This window comes from Gallinula chloropus (assembly GCF_964237585.1).
Source record: "Gallinula chloropus genome assembly, chromosome: 11".
In the NCBI taxonomy this organism is placed as follows: Eukaryota; Metazoa; Chordata; class Aves; order Gruiformes; family Rallidae; genus Gallinula; species Gallinula chloropus.
This window is the reverse complement of record NC_140096.1, coordinates 15303720-15331003: the sequence shown is the minus strand read 5'-3', so window position 1 is coordinate 15331003 and position 27284 is coordinate 15303720. Positions and strand designations below refer to the sequence as shown.

Here is a 27284-nt window from a genome sequence, read left to right as displayed (position 1 = left end):
AATCTATTTGTACTTCTCCTGTGTTGTCTGCCTGCCTCTCTTGCTCATCTGCGCACACACAAATGAATTGTAGATTTGTAGTGCTTTCTTAACTTAAAATTCTTTGATGTTGCTCGGAATCAAAGCCGGTGGCTTCAACAGGGACATCTTTATTTAAAAGGTAATGTTTGAAGGTTTACCAATTTATATGTATTCCGAGCTCCCCCCTCGCGTGCTTTTGCAAAGCATCAGATGGTAGGTGGTCTGCTTGGTTTCCGTGGAGACGCAAAAGGGCTTTTCAAAGTAATGAAAATCTCCAGCCCTTTGGGGCTTTGAAGCACAGGCCGCTTCTTCCACTGGCGTTTCACACTGAATCAGCCAGCGAGAAAGTTTGGGGGCCGCGGGTGCAGGCGGTACTCCCCCCCGTTGAGTGCAGATTTCCCATGCCAAGGCTGGCTGTGAAAGGAGACACATGGTGGGTGCCACAGGGACACCCCAATGGCTGTGACACCCAAGGGCAAGTGCATCTGGAGATGTCCCTGGGGGTTGCCGCAGCCGGGCGGCATGGGGCATCCCCTCGCAGGGCAGCGGCAAGCAGCAGGAGGGTCCCCAGAGCAGCCAGAGATGAAAGTCCTCCAGCCTCCGAGGGTCCCAGCGGAGAGCTTGCTGTCTGGAACTGGGGTGCCCTGGGGTCTCCGCCAGCAGTGGCTCCTCGCAGGAGATGTCAGGGTGCTCCACTGGCTATTACATCTCCTTAAAGCTACGAGAACCGGTCCCAGAAGCACCGGGTTAGTTTTAAAAACATGAATGGTATCATCATAGTGGATAGAAATGCCCATTTCTAGGGGGACTTGTTTTCAATCTTTAAGTGATTAGGATTTGGCCTATAACCTAAAAATTTAGGGGTTTGGTCCTGTCTGTCTTCAATATGATGGTTATAGAAGCAGCTCATCTAATGTATATATTCTCTTCTCCTATACTGCTGTGCTCTCAGCCTCCAAGCTACCACAGCAGCTTGATCCACAGGCTAACATGGGCAGGAGCCACCTGCGAGGCTGTGTTTTGGGGTGCCCTCCCGGAGCCCCTTTTGCCAGCTGTCTGCTGGGGGAGCAGTCGAGCCCTGCTGATGGGTCTTGGGGTTCCCTGCGTGGTGCAAGGCTGAGTGGTGCTGGCCGTGCCACCACCGCAGGTCTTGCGCAGTGTTGGTTGGAGGGGTGGGGGAGTGCCATCTTGTCCCACGCAGTAAGTCACAACTGTGTCTCCCTCAGCAGCTCCACGTTCAAGGACTTGGAGGGGAACAGTCTGAAGGACAGCGGCCACGAGGAGAGCGACCAGACGGACAGCGAGCACGATGTGCAGCGGGGTCTCTACTGCGACACGGCTGTCAACGACGTGCTGAACACCAGCGTCCCCTCCATGGGGTCCCAGGGCCCTGAGCAAGGTGAGTCACCACCGTGCGCCCTGGGGAGCTGCCCACCGTCCGTCCTCCCAGCCTTCACATGCCCCATCCAGTGTCTCTGGTGCTGCCTCAGTGGGTGCACAATAAGGATGCTTAGTGCTTGCCGGGGATAACGCTGCACGTTGTCAGTGTGCTGGGTAGATAGAAATTAATCTTCACGCCACGCCTGTCAGGTAAGCAAGCAGTTAGGATTATCCTCTATTTCACAGGCAGAAAACCAAGGCACTGTGTGTCCGCCTGACAGCGAGCGAGCTGCAGGGTTGGGCTTAGGGCCCAAATTACCGGCACGGTGCCTGGGGCTGGTCCCTGCCGGCGCTTCTCTCCGTAGCGCAGACGCTGCACCCTTCCCTGCGCGCTCCGCTCGCCGTCTCCAGAGCTCGTGCGCAGGCGTCGTCCAGGAAACTTTCCCAAAAGGTCAGCGGAGCGTGTAGGCAATTAGTCAGGCATCCCACGAGGGATCAGCTCAGGCCAGTGGGTGAGGGTTTTGTGTCTTTTCCCCTGAATAGGCAGCGGGTTGCAGCTCTTCTGCGTCCCCATGTGTAGGGATGAAGTCCCGCTCCCAACCCGGACCAGTATTAGCTAGAGGAAAAAGAAGTCAGAGGAGTTCAGCTGAGCCCGAGCGTCGTTTGTACTTGGGCACGAATGTCGCTTTTAATGTCTGACGGATGCAAACATCCTATGCAAACATCCTGTCTTTTTCAATTAAGAAGCCTGAATGCGGCTTGGTGCTTGGGCGCAGGGGAGCCTCGGGGCGCTTGGCTATATCTTGAGATAAGCTGTAGCTGAGGCTCGACTGGAAGCCCCACTGCTAAAAGACTTAAGGATATGAAAACAAAACGCTGTGATTATGAACTGGTCTTCAGCTGTTTAATTCAATTCATGGTAAACATCATTAAAAGCCTTTGTTTTGCTGTCATAAAAAGAGTCAAACGGGGGAGAGAGAGTACTTGCCATCTGCGCCGCCGAATGTGGGGTTTTTTTTCTGGAAGAGAAGCTGATCACTGTATTAATTCTCGATAGAGTCTGTTAAATGGCCGTAGTTAACCCTGTAAGACTCCGCGAGGAGGGGGAACGTGGAGGTCACCTACCCATTCCACGCTGCCAGCCACGCTAATTGGAGAGGGATGGCATCCGCGGCGATAATGTATTTCCAGACAACCCTACTGTGGCCGAAGATGAAAAAAATTAAACATTTATATAACTGTACAGTGGCAGTTTAATTCTCCGCAGACCAGCGCCGTGTCAGAGAAAGCAGGCTGATAGCCATCATTTATTATTCTTCCATTACAAAGAAATGCTTTTTCATTTTGATCAGGAGAGGGTTTCCTAAGACGCGTCGGCAGGAAGGGATGACTGTAGAGGCAAAAATGTTCATAATTGATTCCTGTCCTGTTGAATGGTCTGAGCAACATCTGTTAATTTTTTTTTTTGTCACATTTCTTCAGCGAAATTAAAAAAAAAAAAACACCAAACCCAACCCAAGCCCAATCTCAAGGGACTGCAGATAGGGCTTTACAGAGATTACATTTCTGATAAGTCTGCGTGCCGGCTCTGTCGTGAGCCAGATAACAATGCAAATAAGTTAAAGAGGATGAGTTGGAGGCAGAGCTCGTTGGAGGAGTCTGATGGAAATAAGTAAGTTCCAACCCACTGAAATGTGAACTCCTCATTGCATGTGAAATACCCCCCAAAAATCAGGACCAGTTCTAGGAGGTGATGGTGGAAGGCAACCGGTGAGTCTGGCTTCTAGTCCCGCGATGCCTAGGGAGTTGGTGCTCATGGCTTTTTGTTTTGTGGGGAGGAAACTGGTATGTCAGTGCTGTGTTACCATCTGGCTGGACCCACGGGCAGACAGGGAGGTGTGCTGGGGTGAGGAGCAGGTCTCCTGCTGTGCAGGACCCTCACTGCCTTGTGCTGAGGAGCAGGGGGTGGAGGACTCTCCTGTGAGGTTTTTGGGGTGCTTGTGGTGCAATACGAGCGGCAGCACAGGCGGGGAGGTTAGCAGTTCCTGTCACAGAAGCTGAAAAAAAGGTTAAAGAGAATATTTTCTTGGCTGATTTGTCGAGCAGGGACTGCACAAAATAATCAGGAAAATCAAGATGCTGAGATGATGGTGGTAGCAGCGGTTCCTGCATGATTAAAGCGATCATTTTGGCATGGTAATTTTTAACTGATTTTCGGCCTGAGTGGCAGTGGGAGGAAACACAAGTTCAGTGCCAAGGACGTGCAGGACCTGTGGGGCTGGCCAGTGCTCTGAGAACACAGTGCGTGACCAGCGGGCAGCCTGGCAGCTCACGTCCCCATGCTTTGTCTTCACTAACCGTCCTTGCCCGAACAACATCTTGTGTCATCCCAGAGAGGATTAAAAGCCCAGAGTCACTGGGGCTTGTCGATATCATTGATCTGCCTGGTAGCCCAGAGAGGTGCCCCCATGGCTGGGCTCTGCTGGGCTTGGACCTCGGTTTCTAACAACCACCACAGGTCCTTCGTGGGTGACCAGCTCTCAGACTTCACCCAGATAACTGGGGAGTCTTTATCTGTGTGGGGGGTAATCCTAGATCTGCTGAGGCAAGATTCTGGTTGGCAGAAACCCTTGCAGTTTGGGGGTAGAGGATGATCCCTCCATGGTGGTGTGGGGTTTCATGTGGGCTTGTCTGGCCAGTCTTCATCTAGTGGGGTGTTGGATATCCTGCAGAAGGAGATGGGCACGGGGTTGGCACAGATGAGTCCAAGCTCCTCTCATGTTCTTACACCAGTGTGTGAGCCCAGCACTGGTGGTGAGTACGTGGCTGTGGAAGCCCCAGGAACCCACTGCAGAGGCTCAAGTGGTCTTGGGGCTCACCACCCCCTCCCAGATTGGAGGGGGCTTTGCTGCCCTAGTGCCACTCTTGGGTGGTGGGAGTGACATCAGTTGCCAGTCCTGCTGGCAGGAGCCCTTTCTCTTCCTTTGGAAATGACCTAGATTTCCAGCAAAACGGCAAACCGTAGCTTGAAGGGTGTCAAGCTTTAGTGGGCAGCAGCAGGTTATCAGAAATACTGCCTGGAGCTCAGCCATGTCGCTTATTTTGGGAGTAGGACTTCTGCCCAGTCCCTCTTTACCTCAGGATCTTAATTATTGATTATAAATTCATCAGTTGAAAAGATGGCTTTAATTGCTCTAATATGTACCCAATTTGGAGTTCATTATCGCCCAGAATTGTTTTCCTTCCCCTGCTAATTGATACCAAATGGGACCCAAGGAAGGCGGGCATGGGCACTGCTCCACCTCTCCTGATTGCCTCGGTGCCATTTAATTGTTTGTTTATTGGTGGAGGTGTTAAGCGCTGCTGGAAGTTTGTCTGCACTCCTTTCATAGCCTGAACTTCCAGACGGATTTGTTTGAGAAAGGGGAGGGTTTGAGGTGGCTGTTGGACCCTAACAACATTTTGGATTGGCTGGAAAAGTCTGTCAGAGGGTGAAGGTAAATCCTGGGGTCCTCCTTTGTATCTTGGACTATTTCACCACAACGTGGGGTGGATTTTCAATGTAACCCCAACTCAGAGCCCAGCACTTGGAGGAACCCCCCATTCCCAACAGGGAGGTGAAGTGAGTGGTGGTGCCAGGCAGTAGACCAACCACCGGCATCACCTCCATGAGACAGTGGTGGGTGATGCTCTCGGCTGCTGGAGCTTCGCTGTAGGGCTTGAAGCCTGTTCCTCCCAGCAACGTGGGGAAATCTCAGCGTGAAATGTTTTCCAACACTGCAGAGTGTGGTGGTGCTTTTCCCGGGAAATGGCAGCGCGGACCAGATGTTTCACAGGGTAATTGAAAATTCCATTTTATCAGAAAGCATTTGCTGTCAAAAAGTTTTATCTTTACTTCAACAAAGAGGTTGATTAGATCCCTCAGGACCTGAATTAGCATCTTTGAGGCTAGATGCTCCGTTTTGCGATTCAGGTGGTTATTCTTCCCTCAGTTTTGCTCATACCGGGAGTGTTTTGGTTTAAATCCCTTTGCCCTCTTCCATACACGGTGTTTGGGCAGGTTTGGCTTGTTTCCTTTGTGTGGATGTGCCTAGATATGCTTAAATCTTTTCTATCACCTTTTTTCCCCTTGCCTTGAGCCAGAGCCATACTTGTACTCTGTAAGTCACAGGAGCTCTTGCCGGTGTAGAAATCCGAAAGGAACAATGTCAAATACGTGATTTTAATGTTAGAAGCAACAGATTTCAAACTTAACTTGATTCCCAGCTCTGGCCAGTGTTCTTCCCATCGCGTGTAGAAGGAAAATCGTTGACCCGATGATACGCCCTTTAAGATAAAAATAGAAACCAAAAAGCAAATAGGAAAATAATAAACACACACTAATCAAAAAAAAAAAAGCACCAGCGTTAGAAATAGTCACCACAGCCATAAAGTAGTGAAAAAGCTTTAAAATCAAAGTGAGAGGGTTTTTAAGCAATGTCAGTAATGTGTCTCTTCAGAGAATTGCTTCTAAAAGCATCTCTTCCTTTTTTTTTTTCTCCTGGTGCCAGATCAGCAGTAAAGGTTGGCGTGAAATGTCATCGGGAAAGACCTGATCCTGCATACATTTCCACCTTTGAGTAACTTTGCTCATAGAGGTGGTTTAATCGCGTCTGAGTCTCATAAACCCCAGCAAGACGAAGGGTTCTTTGAATAGAAGTGGGTTATATTTAAATGCTTGTGTTAAGTCTTCTGTGTAGCATCACACGGTGTAGGAATAGGGCTGAACGTAGAGGAGCGCCGGGTGTGTGGTACCCACTGAAACTTTTCTTGCTGCTTGCATCCCAAATTACTCAGTTACACCATCATTTAGGGGATCAGGGCTTTATCTGGAATATTCCAGTCGGTTCTTATGCTCATCTCCGTCGTATCTGGGTGCAGTTCAGTCGTGAATTGAGAACATGACTAATGGTATTAACCAGAGACAAACACAGGTATTAGAAACTGTTGATTTTTAAGCTGATTTCCAGCAGTCGTTCCACCTCCGACTCCCTTTCACTCTGCAGAAAAGCCTTCCTGTCGAGCTGCTTGTACGTGAAGACCTACATGACATAGTCTAGGGCTTTGGAGGCTGGAAAGTCGGCTGTGTTTCTCTGGAAGTTTCCACAAATTAATAAAAATACCCAGTTTCTTCTATTCATATATGCAGTGCAAGACACAAAGTATAACGTTGGTACGTGAGTGGCAGCAGATCCCTTAAGATGGATAAGCGCTGTAAGCTTTCTTTGCAGGGCGATGTCAATTATTACAGCTCTTCTGATTTCTGTATTATGGCACGGATCTCGCAGTAAAGCAGCCTCAGTGAGCTCAGCCGTGCTCCTGCAGTGGCCAGCCTGGAGGGAGCAGTCAGCTTCGCACAGTCCTTTGAAAGCCCAGAGAAGGATTTTTATGACGAGTGGGTAAGCTGGGCTTTGGGAAGAGGACTTGATTGTCTTAGGATTCCTACACTTTTAAATGATTAGCTACTGAGTGTCTAAGTCAGCTCGTGGGTGGCCGTGAGGTGGTTACTGATGCTCTTTCTCCATCCTCCCCAAATGCCTGCGCCTGTACCATCACCCAGCCGCCCTCACAGGGGGACACAGCGTCTTTATTACACCAGTGAATGTGACTGGAGAAAGAGCTGTCAAGCTATCAGACTGAGTCGCTCTCCAGGATGATCCTTTGCTGGGTACGTGCTGCTTCACTCCATGTTCAGCGGGTGGGTGTGCATCAGGCTGCCCCACCGATGGGCTCAGCTTCCTTCCCCCACCTTCCTCCCCCACAGCAGGGCAGGGCAGCGGTCACTTGAGGAGGCTTAACCCACACACAGACAGTCTGGCTGGTACAGACAGGTCCCTTGTGTTGCTTCTTCCTTAGGTCTGTAGCTCTGCAGCATTGAGCGCAGCTTGGAGAAGTCCTTGCTGGAGGCTGATGATGGGGCAGGGGTGACACTGAAGTCATATCCACAGCAGTGAATAAGCACCAATCCCTTTCTCCAACAGCAGAGCTAAATAACAAGCAGATGTGCAGCCTCCTTTGTTTGCATGAGACACATTATCTTATATCTCACTTTCCTGGCACTCCTGCTTTCAGGTTCCTTCCATCAAAGATAATTCTTGCAATGTCTTCATCACTGAAGTTACTCAGCCCAGGGTCACAGGAGTTATAACCTTTAGATCCTCAAGTCCTCTCTGTCTAAGCGCAGAAAACACTCACCAGATGTGAACATTTTGGCAACTTAGAAAGGAAAATTAAAACTTGGATCCATGCCCTGGTGTGTAGGTTTGTGATGGATGAATGATCAACCCAGAAAGTTGGCGAGTTTCTAGTGTTTTATTGTACTTTTTAATGAGATTTTGTCAAATTTAGTTATTGCCTACCCATGTTTTTGCTGGGTGACTGGAGAGTAATTTATAGGAGACACGAAGAAGTGATATTTCTGATCAGAGAGTTTCTGTTTCTATTTGTGCTTGGTTTTGTTAACTGCTCCCAAGCTCCAGCCCAAGCAGAAGGTTCACAGAGAAGATCTTCGTCAGGGTTCAGCCCAAGGACGGGGTGGTGCTAACCCTGGCTCTCCCAAAGCATCCTTTTCCAAAGCCGCCACACAATACTTGGATTTTCAAGTATTTCTAAGATAAATAAACAGTTCAGTCAAGCTCGCAGCTTCCTTTTCCCTTATAAATAAGCCAAAAAAAGACCCGTGTAGACTTCCACCCCCCTTTGCCAGTAACCTCTAAGGAAACCATTAACACTTTCTGTCTCACAGCAGTTAAGACTAGCAAAATGGTCAAGGTAATGGCCATCATATTTAACAGTAGGGAAGGTATATGAATAAAACCGAACCTTCTGCTAACGCAGCAAGCCAGCACTTCCCGATCTCCTCCTGTAATCAATCTACATCGTTAATGACTCCGAAAACAGACTGAACTGCTGGGGCTGGCACCGGGAAACTTGCATTACAAACTAACCATCTCTTATTAACCTTTCCGTGTTTCCTTCACAACACTAATTAGAGCCAAATAAAACTACTGTTTGTGAAAACTCTTAAGTTAAAATACAATTTTCAGAGGAAATATGGTAAACTCCAGAGCTCCTGTTTGCTTGGCCTTTCTTTTTTAATTATGATGGAGGATGGCTGTTACTTGTTTAACAGAGGCTTACATGATTAATGCTGCAATGTTACTGTAATTAAAACAGCAAAAAAAGATGTGATTGGAGCCCGTATAATTTACAGACATCTCGGCATTCTGGTGGCAGAGCGGCTCTAAGTGTTGCGAAGAGGAATCATAAAAATTTATTCTAATTAAAATTGCCAGATTGACTAAACAACAGGTGACTTATGTAACTTGAGCGACTTGCTCTCGGGGTGAGAAATCATCTGAAATCAGTGAATTATACAAAGCTGTCTATTATTCTGCTAAATGGGAAAGTGTGTGCTTACCATGGCAACCCGCATCAATTTTGCAGCCGCTGGAAAATACAGGGCCCTTTATTAAAGGAATAATCACCACAAACAGCACGCTGACCCCCGGCTCGGCGGGCGCGGGGTGTGCGGTACGGCGAGTTTCAGAGCAGCCTTCTGGGCACGGGCGGTTGCCATCAGGTCAAATCCTGTCCTGCTGTAGCCAAACACACACCCGGCAGCTCAGGGGTGATTCGGGTACCATTTGGGTACAGCGCTGGACCAGCATCTCCAGAGGGAGTGGTACAAGTTGGGTGCCTGGTTGGTTTTTTTCTTTCCCCTACCCAAAAGTAGTGCAAATATAACTTTTTAAGTGTAATAAAGAGAAATCATTTGGACCTCTCTTAATTACGATTGCATGCCATGGAGAGCTGTAGGGCAGGGGACTGCATCTCCCTGGGATGCAGGGGAAGAAGCCCACCCATCTCTGAAATAAGGGGTATGTGGGGGAGTGTCTAAACTTCTCCAGTTCCAGCAGGTACCTGCTGAAGGGAGACACGCTGCTGGGTTTGTATGCAGCTTGTTTTACTAAATGATCTATGTAATAATATATAAGTCAAAACTCTGTAATAATTGGCACCAAACAGCAAAGAGAACTTGCGGCTTTTATCTGTCTTAAGGGAAGTGCTGCCACTCACAACTCGCGGGCGCTATGTTTTATTTCTCATACAGCATATATGAATGTGAGAGAGGAGGTGTTTTTAAATGGGTCACGGAATTACCGGGAAGTTTGGCAGCCTTTCCTCACGGTAGACCCGCGGGTACGGAGCAGGGAAGGGGAGTGCAGGGCTGTGTGTGCCAGGCTGTGCCCGGTTTTGTGATGCCTTTGCTTGGCGATTTCCCTTTCCATCCTGTGTTTAACCCCTGTGTCTGTTTGGGAAATAAATTCTTTATAGCAAGTATATTATATGCTCGCCACAATGTGTATAATCAGGGTAAGCGTAATGTGGACCTATTTTTGCTGAGTATCTGTAATAGCAATGATCAGCTTCCCCAGTGCTAGCAATAGCCCTCAGTGGGTTCATTTTTCATTGGAAACCCATTTTTTGTTCCGTTTTCCTTTATTGTATTTTCACCCTTTTTTGAGTGCTGGTGTGCTAACCAGCTTCATTAGCTACCAGCAGGTTGTGTTTCATTACCGACACCCACAGCCGGCTGCGGGTGACAGCACGTGGCAGCGGGTGACCTTCGGGCAGTGACGGTGGCGCTCGGGGCAGGGAAGTGGAGTCAGGTCGTGGTGGGTTGGGCTTGAGGTCTGGGTGTAGTACCTAGGAGGGTGTCTGGATGTGCGGAATGACGAGCTGTGCGGAGCTTTATCCCAAAGAAACCCTGGGTTAACGTCAGTCCCTGTAGGAAAAGGAGAAAATTGAACCACACACACACACACACAGAGGCAAAAAAAAAGATGAAAAAAGCCTCTCTGAACTGAAGCAATAGGAAATGAAAATTGCTGAGATATACTGTCATGTGGGTAGTGGTGCTACCAACCTTGTGCTGCAGTAATTACCTCTATGCATGCAATTTGTGCTCGGCTACGACTGATTTCCCACATCATCCGGTGCCCAGGCTATATTCAATCAGTCCCAGCTGGAGAAAACTATCCTGGATCATTTGGTGAGATTTCACCGCAGATGCTACCTCGTGACTTATGGAAGCATTCGAGAGCTGTACCCCACGGGGGGTGTACCCCACCCTGCAGTGGTGGAGGAGGGGGGGGCTGGCTGTGTGCAGGATGGGGGGTGCCACATCCTGCAGGGTACAGAGCACCTGCAGCTGGTGGGGGTTTAAGGCGAGGTGTTATTGCTTACAAACCAAAATAGGTCTGGCACTTTATTTCCTCTGACTGCTTTGGAAGCGTTGGCTTCATTAAAGATACGAGGCAGGAGGGGTAGCTGGTGCGGGTGCAGCAGAGGTGCTGCCACGCCTGCTCCAGCACGTTCTCCAGTCAGCTGATTTAACAGGCGAACTGGTCCTCATCTGGGTGAGGAGCATCCTCTGGATTTGCCCCGTGAGAGGAATGGCTTTCTCAATTCAACTAACTGCGCTTCCAGATTTGATGCAGCTCGGTGAGAAGTCACAAAGGGGCAGCTCTGGTTTGGGAAGAGGAATTTGTCTGGAAACTTGAAGTCAAAACTGCACATAGTAGTAATTCGTGAAAGGCCAGAGAGCCAGCAGCGTTCCCAGGAGTGGTAGAAGCCTTAATGGAAGGTGTAAATACCTTTGGGGAGGGTCTCTGCCACACTGGGTGGGCACAACATATATACCAGGCCTGTGTTTGCTTTTCACTCATGCGTTCACCAGCCAGGTGCCGTTGCTGCTCACCAGCATGTTTCGACAGGAGCCGTGCCTCCTCACCGCTGCACTCTGCCCGGCCTCGCTGCGTCTCCCTCCTTCCACAGGCTCCCAAGAAACCATCCCCGGGCGCATAGGGCTGCTGTGTGCCTCACAGCACTTGCCAGTTGACTTCCATGTCCTGCATCTGTTCTGACAGGCGGTGCTTTTCCAGCCGCTCCCTGATTAGTTTTGGTCCCTCGGATGCATTGATTTACAGACCTTTCCTCTGCAATACAGCTTTTCTCGATGACAGTCCGTGAAGCACATGATAACTCAGCAGCCTAAATTATTCAGGCAAATTGAATGTGTTTGGCTTGTTCCAAACTTTTGTTTCCTTTCGGTGCTGTCAGGAAAACAGGTAGCTGTGATGCTTGTACCCGGCTCGCTCCAGTGCCAGGGAGACACAGGCGGCTCGAGTATAACCCGTGTTTTACCTTGTTCATCACTCCCTCCCACCTGCAGCCGTGGTTTTTCTGGGAGCTTTAGGATGTCATAAAAATGTTTAACTTGCATCTAGGGCGGCTTCCCTCTGGTATGTGCCAGGCTCCGGGAAGCCACTTCATCTTGTGCTGGAGACACCCTTGTAAAACCCAAAGAAAACTCCATATCTGTTCCACCCTTTAGCTTTTGCAGAAGTATATTCACCCATGCAAATACTTCGACCCATTTAGTCATCACTGTAGGATCCGGAAACCTCACATTAATGAAGACAAGTAATTAAAATGAACAATTCTACCTGCAGTTCCCTCATCGCCTGACCTCTGCTTTGTCAGTCTCCCTCCATTGTTATTGGATAGATATGTCCAATTAATTCACTATAAAACCCACGCAGACGTGCCTTGCAGGGACCATCGAGCTCTGGCATGTCAGGTGAAGAGGAGATGCTTTGTCAGTGGAAAAATGTCCCCTTGCTTTTTTGGAGGCTGCTCTGCATCCGGAGCTTCTGGGTACAGCTGAAGGCATTGGCTTGCACTCTCCAAACTTGTCTTTGGTTCCTGCTTTGTCTGGAGGTTTAGGACCATTGAATCTGGCAGGACTCTTCCAGCTGAGATCATTTGGCCTGAAATAGGACCCGAGAGGGATGGCATCCTCGAGGGACGTGCTCTGAACTTTGCTTGAGATGCTCATCGGTCATCCAAGCCTGTGCTCAGAAGTGAACTCAGGGAGAAGATAGCTGCTACTGAGCATCTCTGTAATTCAGTGAACAAGGCAGAGCTGCTGCTGGAGGATGGAGGTTTGCCTCAGAAAATTCTAGCTGCAAATGAGACGCATGATTTTAGGAATTAGAATAATTACCCCCTGGAACAGGCTCCCAAGGGACGTGATATATTCTGTATCACTTAGAGTCTTTAAATCACATTTGCATGTTTTTCCTAAAAGCGTGCCTAGTCACTCAAAGCGAAGGGCTGTGCTGGAGAGGCACAGCGTGACAGAGCTGAGCATCCCATGGTTTGCACGGGAGCAGAGCAGGGAATCACCGCAGTCCCGCATGGATTAAGCTCTGAGGATCCTTGGAGAAGTGGGTTTTGGCATGCCCTTGAGGAGAAGAGCTCATGACCATCCCCTTGGCCAGCGCTGGCTGCTCAGCAGGAATGTGCACGGTTGAGCAAGCAACCGCACTGGGGATGATTCAGGAGCGGACTCCCCTGGCCAAAATCTGCCTTCCCTTCCCGAACACACACAGTCCCTTGCTCGCTGAATCAGGCATCCCCAGGGGCTGAGCAATCCCGGCTGTTTCAGTGTTTCCAGGACCTTCTCTCCCACCGCTCCCTAAATGATGAGAGTGTTTTTGAAGACCTCATTTCCTGGCCTTTCCCTTTTATCTCTCCAAACAGCAAGTAAACGAGCAGCCCTTTAGTTTTTAGTTACTGCTTCTGCACCCGGTGAGCTATCAGAGGCTGTTGATGATGACTTTTCTCTTTGCCGTGCTCCTGCCTGCAGGATTTGGGGAGATAATTCATTTGGTCCTGGTGCTTTGTCAACTTTCAGCAGTTGTAATTGCCTAATGATCAGTGCTGATGCTGTTGTTAAGCCTGTTAAAACTTTGTCCTGCTGAACAGCCAGACTGCGGCTGTCTCATCATGTTGTGCCTGCTGTGTCGGCGGGGGCTGCCTTTGATACTCCTTCCCCGGCCCCCAGCTTTGGTTTCTGCTTCCCCCCTACCCCATCTCAGCTGCTGCGGGTGCCCCCCGCCCCCTCCAGGGGATGGATTCAGCAGGGTGCTGCCCAAGCTAAGGACCTGCACCTGGCTCTGCAGATAATTAACTGATGGAGAGCCAGATGCTTTCCAGGATCAGTCTCCTCTCGCCTGCCCCTATGCCCGGGCCAGCCCTGAGGACCCAGTGATGGGCAGTGAAAGCGGTCCATCGCTCCGAGCCCAGGAGCTCTCTGGAGGAGGCTGTCACTGGTAGGGCATTGCTCTTCCGCAACCTGCATGCCGGTTTTGCTCTTCTGTCTCCTGGGTGCCTTTTCCACCTTCGTTAAATTTCTTTTTAGAGCTCTAATTGGCCGCATTTCGTGCTATCACCTTCTTTCCTATGCATCTGAGGTGCCCAACTGGCTGGTGCCATCTCTCGAAGCTCCTGTCGCTCATCCTCGCCTCTTCCAAGGCCGTTTCTTACTTAATGGCACACACTGAACATTAGTGCATTACCATCCCTTTTCCAAGAACAGTCTCCATCCACTCTTCTCTCGTCCCCCAGTGCCTCATCCAATTTAATTAATTATACTTAGTATATTACGCATCCTGTCAAAGTTTTTCCTTTCCGAGGTTTAATGGTTTTTTAATTCTAATGCATGCTGCATGTGTAAGTGTTTTAGAAATGAGGCGAGCATGCAGTGGCAAAGAGGCAGCATTACATCTGTGTGCCGCAGACAGTGAGCGAGGGTGGATCCCTGTAGAGATGCTCCAGCAGAATTACCGCAGGACCGCCCTGCCTGCCTTCCTTGCATCTCCCTTTTCTTGTGCTTGGGGAGGGAAGAAATCAGGCAGATTCCTGCTGCGCAGGGACGTGGTTGGGTTAAACCTACCCGCTTATGCTCCTGCTGCAGAAAAATTGGGTGCTTGGCTGGCAGCTCAGCCCCAGCACCGGTCGCATCTCTGTGGCTCGTGGTGAAATTCAGTGTGATGAACTTGTCCCTTGTTGTGGTAACTCTGTCTGAAAGCGCCGTATGACATCAGTCATTTTGGCGTTGATTTACCCCTTTGAAGAAAGGCTGAGTTAAGGATGTGGTGGGGACTAGACTAATGAGGTAACGCTAGCTGGGCTTGGTACCTATCACTCTTTATTTCCCAGTGACGGTTAAAAGGTTTAGTTAGAAAAGCAGTTTGGGAGGAATGACTTTGTGGGGTCTTATCCGTACCAGCTTTGGGTGTTTCCAGATGAAACCTGCTTGCAATTAAAGGGTTGTGGGTGGGTGGGGTTTTTTCCCCCTCCTTGCCTGTCAGCATTGCAAAGTGCTTAGGTTTTGAAACTCCAGCTGGGCTCTGTCTGTCTGTCACACCATCACTGGGAGTGACGATGCTGCGGTGCAATTTAGCTGACAGCCCTGTGAACCGGGGCCAGGAGCCAACACAATCCCAGCCTGACCTCGGGGCAGCACTGCAGAAATGTGCCTCGGAGAAGTGGGAAATCATGGGAGGCCACGCAGGCAGAGCTTGGGCCAGAAGTCTGCCGTGCTCCAGCAGCTCTGGAGCAGCTCACCTCAGGGAACAGGAACCTCCTGCCCCCTGTCTCGGGGTCAAAGCAAGAGAGCTTGTGGCAGGACCCCCGAGCGGCATGGAGACCCCCCCACTTCAGTGCCTGGTTGCCCCTGGATTGGCATCAGCTCGGCTGGAGCTGTGGAGCCATCTCCTTCCTTTGCAGTACTTCTCTGTTCCCATTGCTCAGGCGTTTCTCTGCAGCTTTTCAGTTTACAGCCCCAGGCAAACTCTAGGGCTTGTTTTCCATCTCGCCCCCATGGTGCAGAGCCAGCAGGATGGGACAGGATGGGATGGGATGGGATCCCACCCGCATTGCTGGAAACTGAGCTTCACCCTGACTCACAGGTAATGTAGTTCCCTGTGGCTTATGCTGAGCTTTGAGGTTTGACTCTTGACCTTGTAGTAATTTTGTATGTATATTTATACACTATCATCACTCAATTAATGAAGGCAAACTTAATTGCCAGAACAAAGTTTCATCCAAATTAAATGGGCCAGATTCCCAGGGTTTGGCTGTGCCGTAATCTCTTTTGATGGCCATGGTGGCTAGTGTTCCCCTGGCATCACGGGTATCCCTCCTTGGTGTGGAGCTGGCCCCTCATTTGAGCCCTCCGTGTAGATCCATGGCCGGGCAGAGAGGAACAGGAGTGGCCTTGTGTTGCAGTGAGTCATGGTTCTGGATCAGACTGTGAGCACTATTGGATACTGGATAATGTACAGCAGCTTGTCCCTGTTGCTATCCCAATTCCCTGTGGGATTTTTTGATGCACCCACTGCCCTAGGCTGGCATTTCACAGTGAAACATCCCTGTGCTTCACAGAGGATCCACCAGCATGGAAAAAACCTGCATTCATCTGAAAAAGAGTTAAAAGTAGAACATCAGGGAGGGGATAATGCTGGACTCCAGGGTGGAGGAGCGAGAGGTCAATGTCATGATGAGAGATGGCCAGCAACCAAAACTTTTGGTTTGAAACAAAAACAAAATGGGAAAAAAATTCCCTAGCTATCTCTCGACGGTGGGGAACGCCCCATCGTGCTGGGAAGCCTTCCAGCTCCCTCTGCTCTTCAGAGCTGCACACTTTTCAAAAGTACAAAGAGCTTCTCATAATGTTTTGCCTTGTGGGTACGTCTATGATTAATTCCGTGCAAGCATTACTGGTGCAATAACAATACTGGAGGTCCTAAAACTGAAAAAGGAAACACATTTGGCTTGTACTTCATACACAATCACTTACACTTAAGCTATTGATAGTTGATTGGGATCTGTAGACTGCTGGGCTGGTGCCACTGGGTTTCTGAGCGCATTCAATGGCTGGAACAGACAGCGAGGCTGTAGGTTTTGGCAAGCTGTAGGTCTCATTAGTCAGGCTGACTGTATCTGACACGAGAGATTCCCATCCACCAAGATGAAGCTCACTTCCCTAGGCTTTGGCTGACGTCCCAACAATATTTACATGAAGGACAACAGAGGATCAGTGTTAGATTAAGGCTGTGAGTTTCCAGTAGGCAGACAGTTAAATATTCTATTGAAATACTCTTTTGATTATTTAGATAATAATGAAGTTTATGCATGTCCTTGAGAAATCTGGGGAAAGGCAGTTGGTTTATGCTAAGCATGCAAAGATGTGTTTAATCTTGATAATAGGAGTAAATTATGTATCAGCGCTTATAACCTCGGCTCCTTTATTTCTCACTTGTTGTGTGGAAGCACCAGAAACCTCACAGGGATGGGAGAGTTGCGTTGGGCAAGTACACAGGAGGAAGGAGCAGCCCAAGGGCTTGGTTGCATCCCTGCTCCTGCCAGCACCCTGCATCCCTGCGGGGAGAGGATGAGGTTGGGTTGTTTCACTTCATCCTGGCCAAGGGAGGTGATGGTTGTGGTAGCACGTTCGCTATGAGCCCAGCAAGTTTTCATGATGGATACTTTGTTCCATGGAGTCAGAAAGCCCCGAGCCCCAAAGTTACTGGGGCTGCTGGTGGACTACTGGAGGAGGTTTCAGGCCAGGAACATCTTTCAGTGCTGGCACCTTTGGTTTGGGAGCTGTTGCTGGATGTTTACCATTTTGTATGGTAGGCAAGTTGAAATGTGTGAAAGTCATCAAACTTACACCCCAGAATTAGGAAGGCCCTCACTCCCAAGTTCACAGGACTGCTGGTGGGCTAACAGGTGAGGTTTCAAACCAGGAAAAGCTTTCAGTGCTGGAATGTGTGATTAGGGAGCTGTTGCTGGATGTTTAGCATGCTGGCAGGTAGAATGTCATAGCTGCTTGTAGTTGTGGAAGGCGTTGTTAACTCACCAGAGTAGGACTGCTGTGATTCACAGAATCAGAGCGGCCTTTTGGGCACTGCCTTCGGAGCTTTCAGACCAGGAACATCTTTCAGTGCTGGCATCTAAAGTTTGGTAGCTCTTGCTGGACATCGAGCCCCCGTGCAGCTGCAGCGAGGGCAGGGATGCTGCTCTGACAAGCGCCGGGCTAGGAGCTGGCCCACTTCAACTGGCTGGGAATTGTGTCTTATCTCCTCCCACAAATGTAATTTCTATTTTGTTGGATTTTTATCAGAGCTGTTGAGTAGCTGTTTACTGAGCAACGCTGAAATTTGAATGGGACAGGGTAATAATTCCATTTATTGCTGCCGTTGGAATGCGGCTGCCTGGCTGGTCCCACGTTACCCCGATGGAATACGTGAATTTGTCTGGTTTGGATTTGACAATGGCAGAGAAAAGGAACCTTTGGATTAATTTGCTTGAGCGACTCAAGTCCCATTAACTGGAAGGCAGCTGGTGTCAAAGGCATAAACGGAGACAAAGTTTTGCTCCCAATTGTGGGAAATGTGTTTAAACAGACTAGAAATGTTTCCATCTCTGCAGGGTATAATATACTCAAATGGTTACATTAACATGAAAAAAAAATAAGAAAGAGTGTATTTAGGACAATCCCTCTGTATCCAGTGTTAATGAAATTGAATTCCAGTAATGAAGTCAAAGGGGTGTATTCTGCACTCGTGCAGGCAGCACGGGAACTGCCATTAGCGTTAACGGGAGCTGTGCCTGTGAATTACGGAGCCGTGATGGTTCGCGATGGAAAAGCTCTATCGCTGCCATCTCCAAGGACTGGATCCTGCATCCTACCATCAGTAATGATGCTAATGAGCCCTGTATCCAGGCATGAGTAGTGGAGTTTCGGAGGTGCAATCCGCGCCGCTCAGGGGCCAGCACAAGCTCTGTGGACCACTTAAGAAAAGGATTAATTGGAGTTTAAATGGTGTGTTCCACCAGTCCTCTGAAAGGGAATTAATTTTGCCTTTTGAGTGAGGTGGGGATTGGCCCACGGTCCTGGATGAAGGGGGGCAGCCAGCATTAAATTGCATTCCAGCCCATAATACCTCCTGGGTCTGACTCTGCTGTAGTGCATGGTGTGCCCGAACACCAGCTCCTCTGGCTCCAGGTGATGGCCCTCCTTCCCACAGCTGCCTTCTCATCCCAGAGGCCCGATGGGCATGGGAAGGCATTGCTCCAGAGAAAAACTTCTGCATCGAATCCCCAAACCTTTCCATAGTCCTCTGCTGTGTCCTGAGCCAGGTACCCCCGATGTGTCCATGTCTCAGTCTCCATTCACGATACTGGGATGGTTCTGCAGGAGAAAAGGCATTCCCAACAGTAATACAGAATGGGGGAAGAGGGGAATGGGCCAACCTCCTGTCTGGTGTTGATCAGCGTGGGTCCTCGGTGCTTCTTGGCAGTGGTGTGTATCTGCAGGAGCCAGGAGGCGACACCGGTACATCTCTCTGTCGACATTAACAGAAGCGCTGCCCCTGAGCTGTGTTCAGCCATGGGTCCTTATCAGCAACTGCCTGATAAATTCATCTAATTCACATCCCTTGTTTCGTTAAAATAATTCCTCGTGGGCATTTGCTTCGTCCAACCACTCGCTGACCTCCTGTGTTGGGACAGACAATCCAGGATTAAACCCACCGCATCTCCTCGCTTGCATAAATCCTGAACAATGGCAAAAGAGAGGAAAAGAAAGGTTCCTCACTGGGGTAGAGAGCATTTGTCACTGTCCCTGGTTATTAGTATCCTCTGAGCATTGTGCTGGGGGAGCCACGCCAGGATTACATTTCTGCATTCGCTGGAGATTTCTTATTAGGGAAGGTGAAGAAGGCTCTGTAAAAGCCCATAGGTCAAAAATATAATACACTGTTCCCCACCTCTTGTTTCCTGATATTATGCTATTACGGGAGATAAGGGAGAGGTGCAGAGTCTTAATTTACAAGCAAATGATGAACCATGGCTGGGGAGTGTTTGTGTTTTGCTCGAGCTTATTATTTTATCCGGAACATAATGCAGTGGATCGCAGCTTCGGAGCCTGGAACTGCGGTGGGGTGGAGGGGAGCTGGGCTCCGCCGGCATGCTGAGGGTGCTGGGTGATGCACTGCAGCTTGAGGACATGCCTCCCACCCTTGTGGTGTGTGTCCCTGAGAAAATAAAGGTGCCAGGGTTGAAAAGAAACCCTGAAGTCGCTGGAAGAGGAGTTTTAAATAATGCAGTTGTGCATTGTCCATGAAAGATGGCTAACCATGAGTAAACATCAACAGCAGTGTTTGATCCCTCCATGTTTACTATTTATTCATATTTATTATTCATAAATTCCATCACAAATGTTAGGCCCGCACCCCAGCGAGACATTTGCATTTTATTTTAAGTTTGACACCCCCCCCCCCCAAATCCTTTTGAGTTTTCAGAACTGAGATTTAATGATTTGCTTTTCCACATCATTCCTGTGCTGGCTCTCCCTGGCTTCCCTCTCCTTGTTTCAGGAAGAGATTTCTAACGTGGAAAAGTGATATTTGAATAGATTCCCCTAAGGCAATCAATTTACTTTTAATTTGTCTGGAACTAAGCTTTTCTTTGTTGCAATGAGAAAGGATTGAAACTGCTGTAAAATTTATTAGCTTCCAGGAAGATTTTGAAATGAATTTTTTAATGATCGTGCTGTTTGCCATACCCAGGAGCGGTGTCATCGTGATTACAGTATAATCACACGGTTGCTGAAGAAACACTGAAATGCTGAGATAAAGCCAGGCTCCAGCACAAGGGTGCCCATGGCACTGGCCAGGTACTGGCATGGTGCTGGGGGCTTTGGGCTGGGGCCGCTCAGCACGATGCTCACCTGCATCCACGCTCCTGTGCCCCGTGCCCAGGCTTCCAGCACCCTTTTTTTCCTCCTTATCTTTCATTTTAAAGCAACTCCTTCACTCCTTTCCCTTGCTCCCTGTGTAATAGCACAAACGAGCTCTACTTACTCACCCCAGCAAAGCTGCTCTGACATGGATTGGATTGAACCGAGCGGCTGTTTGAAAATGGAAACTCCAGGGACTATTGTCATCGCCCAAATTGCACCTTAGATTGTATAACAGCACATGTCATCTGGCCATTTATCAGGAATATTACATTCCCAGGCACTTGCACCTTGCTACGATTTAACTTTGTCTCTTTGGCCAGCGCTGCGATTCCACGGGAGATAATTCAATTGCTCTGGGAGCTGAATGGGCGCCTTGCACACCGGCTGCGTGTCGCGCTGCCGCAGGTACACGGGCTTTGAATGGGAGGCTGGAAGCACCTGTACACCCTGGACCTTTGTTAATCCTTCCTTTTAATGAGAGGAGCGGGGAGCTAGCAGCTCTGTTGCTCTGGTTCCTGCCCCACATCCTCTGACAGCTTCTCCAGGGCAACTCTTAGTCTTCTGGCTCCCGGGCATCCATGCTGTCTCCTGGCCAAGAGCTTTCATGGGGAGCTCTGAGGGTCTTGGCTGGGCAGTTGGCTCCAGGAATTAGGGCAGCCCCATGTTTCACATCACCTCCCTGCTTCTTGTGCCTCCATGCTCTCATCCCCAACTGCCGTTCCCCACCGGTGACATGGGCAGTGCATCTGCGTGTGGTGGTGTCTCTCCCAAAGGGTCTTCTGCAGCTGCTGGTTCTTGGCAGCCATGGGGGTGGCTGGGGCTCCTTAGTAGTTGTCTTTGTGTTGGTCCCCAAGGGTGCAGGTAGAGCAGGTTTCTTCTGATCTGGAGCTCAACATGGGTTTTGCCAACATAGTTGAGAAACATAGTTATTCTGGAGGTGGCTATTGCTTTTATTTCATGTTTGCTACATGAGAGTGTCCATTTAGCAAGGACACATGTTCTCCATCAAGTCTGTCTTGAGGACAACTGTTCATCTCTCCATAGTGAGGCTTCTGCCATGATGTTTTTTACTGTGAGGGGAGGGAACTCGTTTTAAAAGCAGCCCTGCCCCAAGGTGCTCTGAACTGAGTTTCTGGATTTGTGCTGGGTGAAGGCCGACTGGCTGTGATATGGACATTGCTGCTGTGGGACCCACATGCCTCACGTAGCTGACAGCACAGCTGTTTCCCCTGTGGCACCTGCCCCCTGTTCAGCATCTCTCTGATGGACCTCCTGTGTTTGACATGGGCATCCCTACAGCCAGATTGGCAATAGGACTCTCACCCCAGCACGCGTGGGATGTGCTCCGCTTGTGAGGAAGCCCAGCCTGGCTCAGGGCAGCTTGCCCAGCCCTGGGCCGTGCTTTTCCCCTTCTGCATCCCATGCCAATCAGGTGCACCAGGTTCCTTGGGGACTCGTTCTTGGGACATGGTGTCTGCTCCATGGCTCATGGAGAGCAGCACCGCAGCTGCAGTGTTGGTCACCCATCCTTGCCCCTCTGCTGATTCCTCCTCCCCTTGCTCCTGCCAGGCCCCAGGCTGTAGTTTCAGTAGTGTCAGGCCAGCTTGCTCAACCCACGTCATCCGTGCACTGGGATGGAACCCGCCTGCTTTGGCTGCCTGCCACTCGTCGTGCCGTGCAGGATATGGTGGTTATTACCTGGGATTTGCTCCTTGCGTTTTTAGTGCAGGCAGGAAGAGTCGTATTGACTCGGGCAGGTCTAGGGCTGTAAAGGAATTTCCTGTTGTCCTATTTCCGATTGTTAAAGTGGTAAAAACCAAGATGGAACAGTACAATAAAGAGCCTGCGAATGGGAATGACCGTCCTGGGTGCCGTTACGTCTGGGTGAGTCAGACCTCTGCAAAGGGCAGCTCCAGGACTGTGCCTGGCGGCTCCGTGCCTGCCTCTGCATCTGGGCAGCAGCTCCTATTCCCAGGAGCACAGGAGGAGGAGGAGGATGTGAGGTGCTCAGCCCACCGGAGGAGCCCAGATCCCTCTGGACCTGGGATGGCAGAGGAGTGATATGCTCATGTGTATCAACAGGGCATGCTTGTGGGCTAAAAGTGGTATTTTATGTCAGCTACAAGGTTAAGAGAGTGATGGGCGGGTAGCTGAAGGTCCTCATTCAGCCATGGAGAAGGGATGTCTGCTCGGAGCTCTGTGCTGGTCCTTGGGTCTGCTGCCAGGTCTGGGCTGGTCTGGGCAGCCCAGACACGTGGTGTTCTCGAGAGCAAGATGGTTTATGAATGCAGGATGTGGTCTCTGCGGCCAAGACACATCATGGGTACGGGAGGAGGGATGCAGAATGTGCTGTGGAGCTGTCTGCTGTCTCCAGGTCTGCAGATGGACGGTGACTCCTGTCCCGCTGCCTGTCAGCCTGGCATCTTTCTGCTTGTTACATTCCATTCATAAAGTAAAGGATGGAAATGGTGTAATGTAATGTAATGCTTTTCATCTCTTCCCCCTGCCGCTGGTGTGACTTGTAAACAAGCACCTCGGTGTCCGGAGCGGATCACATCCCCAGCACTGTGGCAGCCATCCTTAATGAAACTGCTCCTAAAGCACAGCTCCCTTCCTAGGGTTTGAGGCATGTCCACCTGGCAGGGCAGCAACCGGCGAAGTCCTCAGTTTGTTTTTAGTTGTAAAACGTTCCTGCCTGGAATTAAAGGAGTCAAGGCAAATCCAACCCGCCTGTGCTCCATCCAGAGTGCGGTCTACCCCAGCTGTGGCAGTGCCATGGGTTCAGGGCTGAGCTGTGATGCTGGGCAGGGAAGGTGAGGAGCAGCAGCTCCCTCTGTTCCTTCACATGCTGGACCAGCCAGCCCAGAGCGCACCGCGATCTGGCCTTTCATGTTTGCAGGGAGACCGAAGTGATGTGCGGCTCCAGCAACGCGCCCAAGGTCACACAGCACAATAAATCAGTGTCTCGTCAGGGATGAGAACCCAAGATATTTCTGTAGCCCCTCCAGCCATTACCAAGTCCCTGCTATCACAGCCAGACTACACAACTTTGTATGCCTGTAGCACCCTTTTGAAGTTAAGCTGTGGATAAATAGGCAGGCAGCAACACTTTCTGGGCAATTTTTCTTTTTTTTCTTCTTCTTTTTTTTCTTCTTTTTTTTTTTTTTTATTTTGCTTGAGTACTTGAAAGTAACAGAATCAAAGTATAAGAGCATGGGCTTTTAGATCTCGGTGCAGGTTGTTCTGCATGTAAAGCTCAGAGCATCCTTCTCTCAAACTGCTGTAAAGGTGGTTGCCGAAACCCAGACCTCCTACACAGCCACCCGGCGCTGCGCTCCGCACCACTGCATAGCTGCTCTGAGGTAGAGAAAAAGCTAATGTTTTACCCATAGATTTTACAATTAATTTGGCTTCTTCTCCTTTAAAAAAAAAAAAAAATCCTTTTTCTTTTTTCCCCAGGTCTGCTTTTTACTCGTTTATTCTCTGTAAGTGTTAAGCTGCTCATATTTTGGTGCATTGTGTTATGTGCTGAGAATTTTTATCAGCTGCCCTAGTGCTTGAATGTGGTGGAAATACCAATGTGTCTGAGGAGCGGAGGTTATGCACAGAGATGTACAAAGCATGGGAATGAACGGTTTGCGGGCGGACGAGAACCAAACCCAGGCTGAGTCTGCACCTTGGCAGGCTTCGATCCATCAAACCCGGCACCAGCCGAGCGCGGTCTTGTGTGGGTAATGGCATTAAAATGCTTGACGCCCGCACGGCGCTTATATAGGTTACGATAGGAAGGAGTCTTTGTGTAGGGAGAGGTTGTGCTTTATGAGGGCTGGCTGCAATTACATGTTCTTATCAAGTGAAGGAAAAGTCGTAAGCCCAGACTGAAAAGCAGCCGGGAGCCTGCGGTGTTGGGCAGGAGCCACGGTCGGATGCTCAGCAAAGGCTGAGGAAGCTGAGACTCCTGGTTTTGCTTTTCCAGCTTTACACTTGGCTGAGCCTGGCTGCTTCCCTGGGCCCCACTTTGTCTGCGATGTGGCGGGGGGGGCGTGGTGGTGTGGGTGTGGGTGTGAAGCCTTGCAGTCCCTTGGGGTTGGCTGGCAGAACAGGGGAGCGTGTGAGCACTGGGCATGAGGGTTCACACCTGCCCGGGAGCACTCAGACCTGGGCACAGAAGGTCCTTGGGAAGGGTTAACCCACCGCTCCATATTTCAGCCCTCTGAAGCAGTGTCGGGACGGCCCTAAGTCGAGAGAAGGGATCTTTATTGCTCTCACGTGAATGAATCCCCAGTGCTGGCAATGACACATTTAATCTGCGGTGGAGTGGGCAGTCCCAGGAATTTGTAAAGCCTCTGTTGTGCGGGAGAGGTCAGCGGGGATTGACCAAACAGCTAAAATGCAATTCTACACCAAAAAGTCAAAGGAAACCCCGCTCCTCCCTCCGTTCCCTTCTCCCCCCTGCAAAAAATCATGCTTAAAAGTCATGTCAGAGCAAGGCCAAAACACGGGGGCTGTTAGTTCCCAAACCCACTGAGCGCTGCCTCCAGCGGCTCATCGTCTGGGACAGACCTGCTGTGATGGATCCGCAGCCATAGCTGCTGTTCCTGGGTTGCTGGCCTGGTGGTGTGGCAGGTGACACACAACCTGTTGGAAATTGAACTCCGGGCTTTGGAGATAAGAGAAATCACAGGAAAAAAAAACAATAAATCCCTCTTCCGTGCCTTGCCTTCAAGGCTGCTTGGGGTAAGATAACTGCTGCTTGGGTGGGAGTGGTGGGGCAGCGTCTGGCAGAGGGGGGGGTCTCCCGACCCTGGGCATTTGGGGGGGTGATGGGTACCCCCATCAGGGCTCCCCGCTTCACCAGCCCTTGTGTTTCTTCCATACAGATCAGAGCGAAGGATTTCATTGCCGGGAGGAGTGCCGCATCCTGGGCCACTCGGACAGGTGCTGGATGCCCCGCGGTGCCATCCCCAGCCGTGCCAAGTCCCCCGAGCACGGGAGGAACGTCATCGCCCTCTCCATCGAGGCGACGGCGGTGGACGCGGAGCCTTACGCAGACTGCAGCACAAAAAGGACCTTCGCCACCTTCGGCAAGGAGGGCGGCGAGCCCCTCGCCGACGAGCGGCTCGCCAACCCCAAAGGCAAAAGAACGGTGGACCCGGCCGCCTGCAGCCCCAAGGTGAGCGGCGCCGTCCGCGAGGCGGGGAACGGCTGCGAGGCCGTCAGCCCCGTCACCTCGCCCCTCCACCTGAAGAGCCCTTTATCCGGCAAGCCGGCGGCACCGTACGGCGCCGGGCACTGCGTCGGCAACCGGGAACGGGAGCCCTTTGGGAACAGTGGCCATTCCCGGCCAACCGAGGCAGAGCCCCGGGGGGCGGACAGCGAGAGCGGAGGGCAGGAGGGCAACCCGCTCCTGCAGGAACGCCGGGAAAAGGACTCACCCGGCGCCCGGAGACTAAAAGACATCGTCCTCTGAGCGGCACCGATGAGGAGGAGGAGGATGATGATGAGGAGGAGGAGGATGAGGGACCGCACGACTCCCAGCGCAGATTGTTTTTATCGCTTACCAATGGTTCACAGATTGCTGTATTTAAAAGCTTTCCCTAAATGTATTGTTTATAAATGAAGCTATCGTTAATGTGACAATCCCACTTGTCTCAACAGGCGGCAGGGGTGTGCAGCCGGTGCAAAGTAGCTGGTGTTTCGCTTTTGCCGGGAGGCGGTTGGGTGGTGGTGGGGGCAGAGGTGAGACACCCACCCCCGCCTCGCCCCTGTCCCTCAGGAGCGCTCGGTTATCCCCTCCTCGGAATTTATATATTTTTGTATCTCAAAGAGAAGATAAATTTCCATTCCCGGAAAGAATCGAATGGCAAATTCCTTATTTGGACACCTTCAGTCATCACCCTGGCCGTTTTGTAGCCAAAATAGCGACCGTTCCTTGTGTGTGGCTGTTGGAACTGACAGTCTGGTGAGTTCAGATATTCACCCAACACGAGGTTGGTTGTATCTTCAGGTTGTTGCTATTTTGCTGTGGACACCCCTGCATTTCTGAATCCTTTTGCTGTCACATGCTTATCTGTACTATGAATTGTATTTGATATTGCAAATTACTGTATGTCTCGTGATGGCAAAAGGCTTTCAAGCTTAAAAAACAAAACAAAACACAAAGAAACAAACAAAAAATCACAATCATCTTACTTAAACCTTGGGGAACCTGCAGTTTTCAGAGCCGGTGGAGCAAGCAGCCCCCCCCCCAGCATCGCCTGCAGCCTCCCCTGGCTCGTGCGGGGCAGCGACAGGGCGTTATGGGAAGAGGTTTTGGGGAGGACTCTGCCTGGATTGCAACTGTCGGATGCACTGTGCTGGATTTTTTCCCTTACCCATTTCTTTTGCGAAATTTCAAGGCAATGCTTGGAAAGTTTTTTCCCAGAAGTTGGTTGGTTTGGGTTTGTTGGAGGTTTTTCTTTCTTCTTCCAGTTCCCAGATTTAGATATCCCCCCCCATCTCCCATCATTTCCAAGTCAAAGCGATGGAATTACTTGAGAGATCTAAATTACCTTCTCAATTAGACACACACTTCCCCCATCAGCGCTTTCCAATCGTGATTATGCCAAGTGTGTCTGTGTGTCTGATGTCATCATGGCATGGATTTCAGACTCTTCTGATTTCTTTCTATCCCCACATCATAAATAAGTATGGAATGAGCAATAGTGATGTTAATTTAGGGGCAGACAGGTGATATGTAACAACGCTACTAATTCAATTAATGTGCCTTCTTAATGGAGAAAAAATGGAAGCAATTCATTATTTTTTCTCATAATTAAGGACTTTTTTTTTTTGGTGTGTGTGGGTACAAATTTACTCATATAAAATTGATTTAAAAATTGAGCTACTTTAATAGCCATTTTGTAGAAGGGAGAGAGGGAAGGGGTTTCGCTCTCTGCTCTCTTGCAGTGATAATTCCTCAGTGAGGTATGAGTAAGGTAGGAGGATGTCAGCTAGTGGATTATTATTATTATTATTACTATTATTATTATTATTATTAACCCTTCACCGGACAGATTTTCCTACCCTAAATAATGTTTCCTAGACTTTGAAATGGATTATGGAAGGGAAAATATAGAGCTCTTGCCAATGTTTGCTGTACCAGCAAGTTGAAATTAGTGGTTTCTAGAGAAATAGTCTTTCT

The 27284-nt window shown here is 49.9% G+C and overlaps 1 protein-coding gene across 2 annotated transcripts in view; it reads left to right on the top strand.

Annotated features, from left to right (window-relative positions):
• The window catches only part of PCDH19 (protocadherin 19), a gene marked incomplete at both ends in the record, with an annotated part of 56564 nt that extends 30993 nt beyond the window's left edge, over positions 1–25571 (top strand). Inside the window, 2 exons of one of the 2 annotated variants that reach the window (XM_084269212.1) lie at positions 1251–1420; positions 24982–25571. In XM_084269212.1, coding sequence (XP_084125338.1) covers positions 1251–1420; positions 24982–25571 — 760 coding nt within the window. Of the gene's footprint in view, positions 1–1247; positions 1421–24981 lie in introns of both variants that reach the window. The other variant, XM_084269211.1, reaches the window with a different exon arrangement.
• Positions 25572–27284: the final 1713 nt, after the last annotated feature.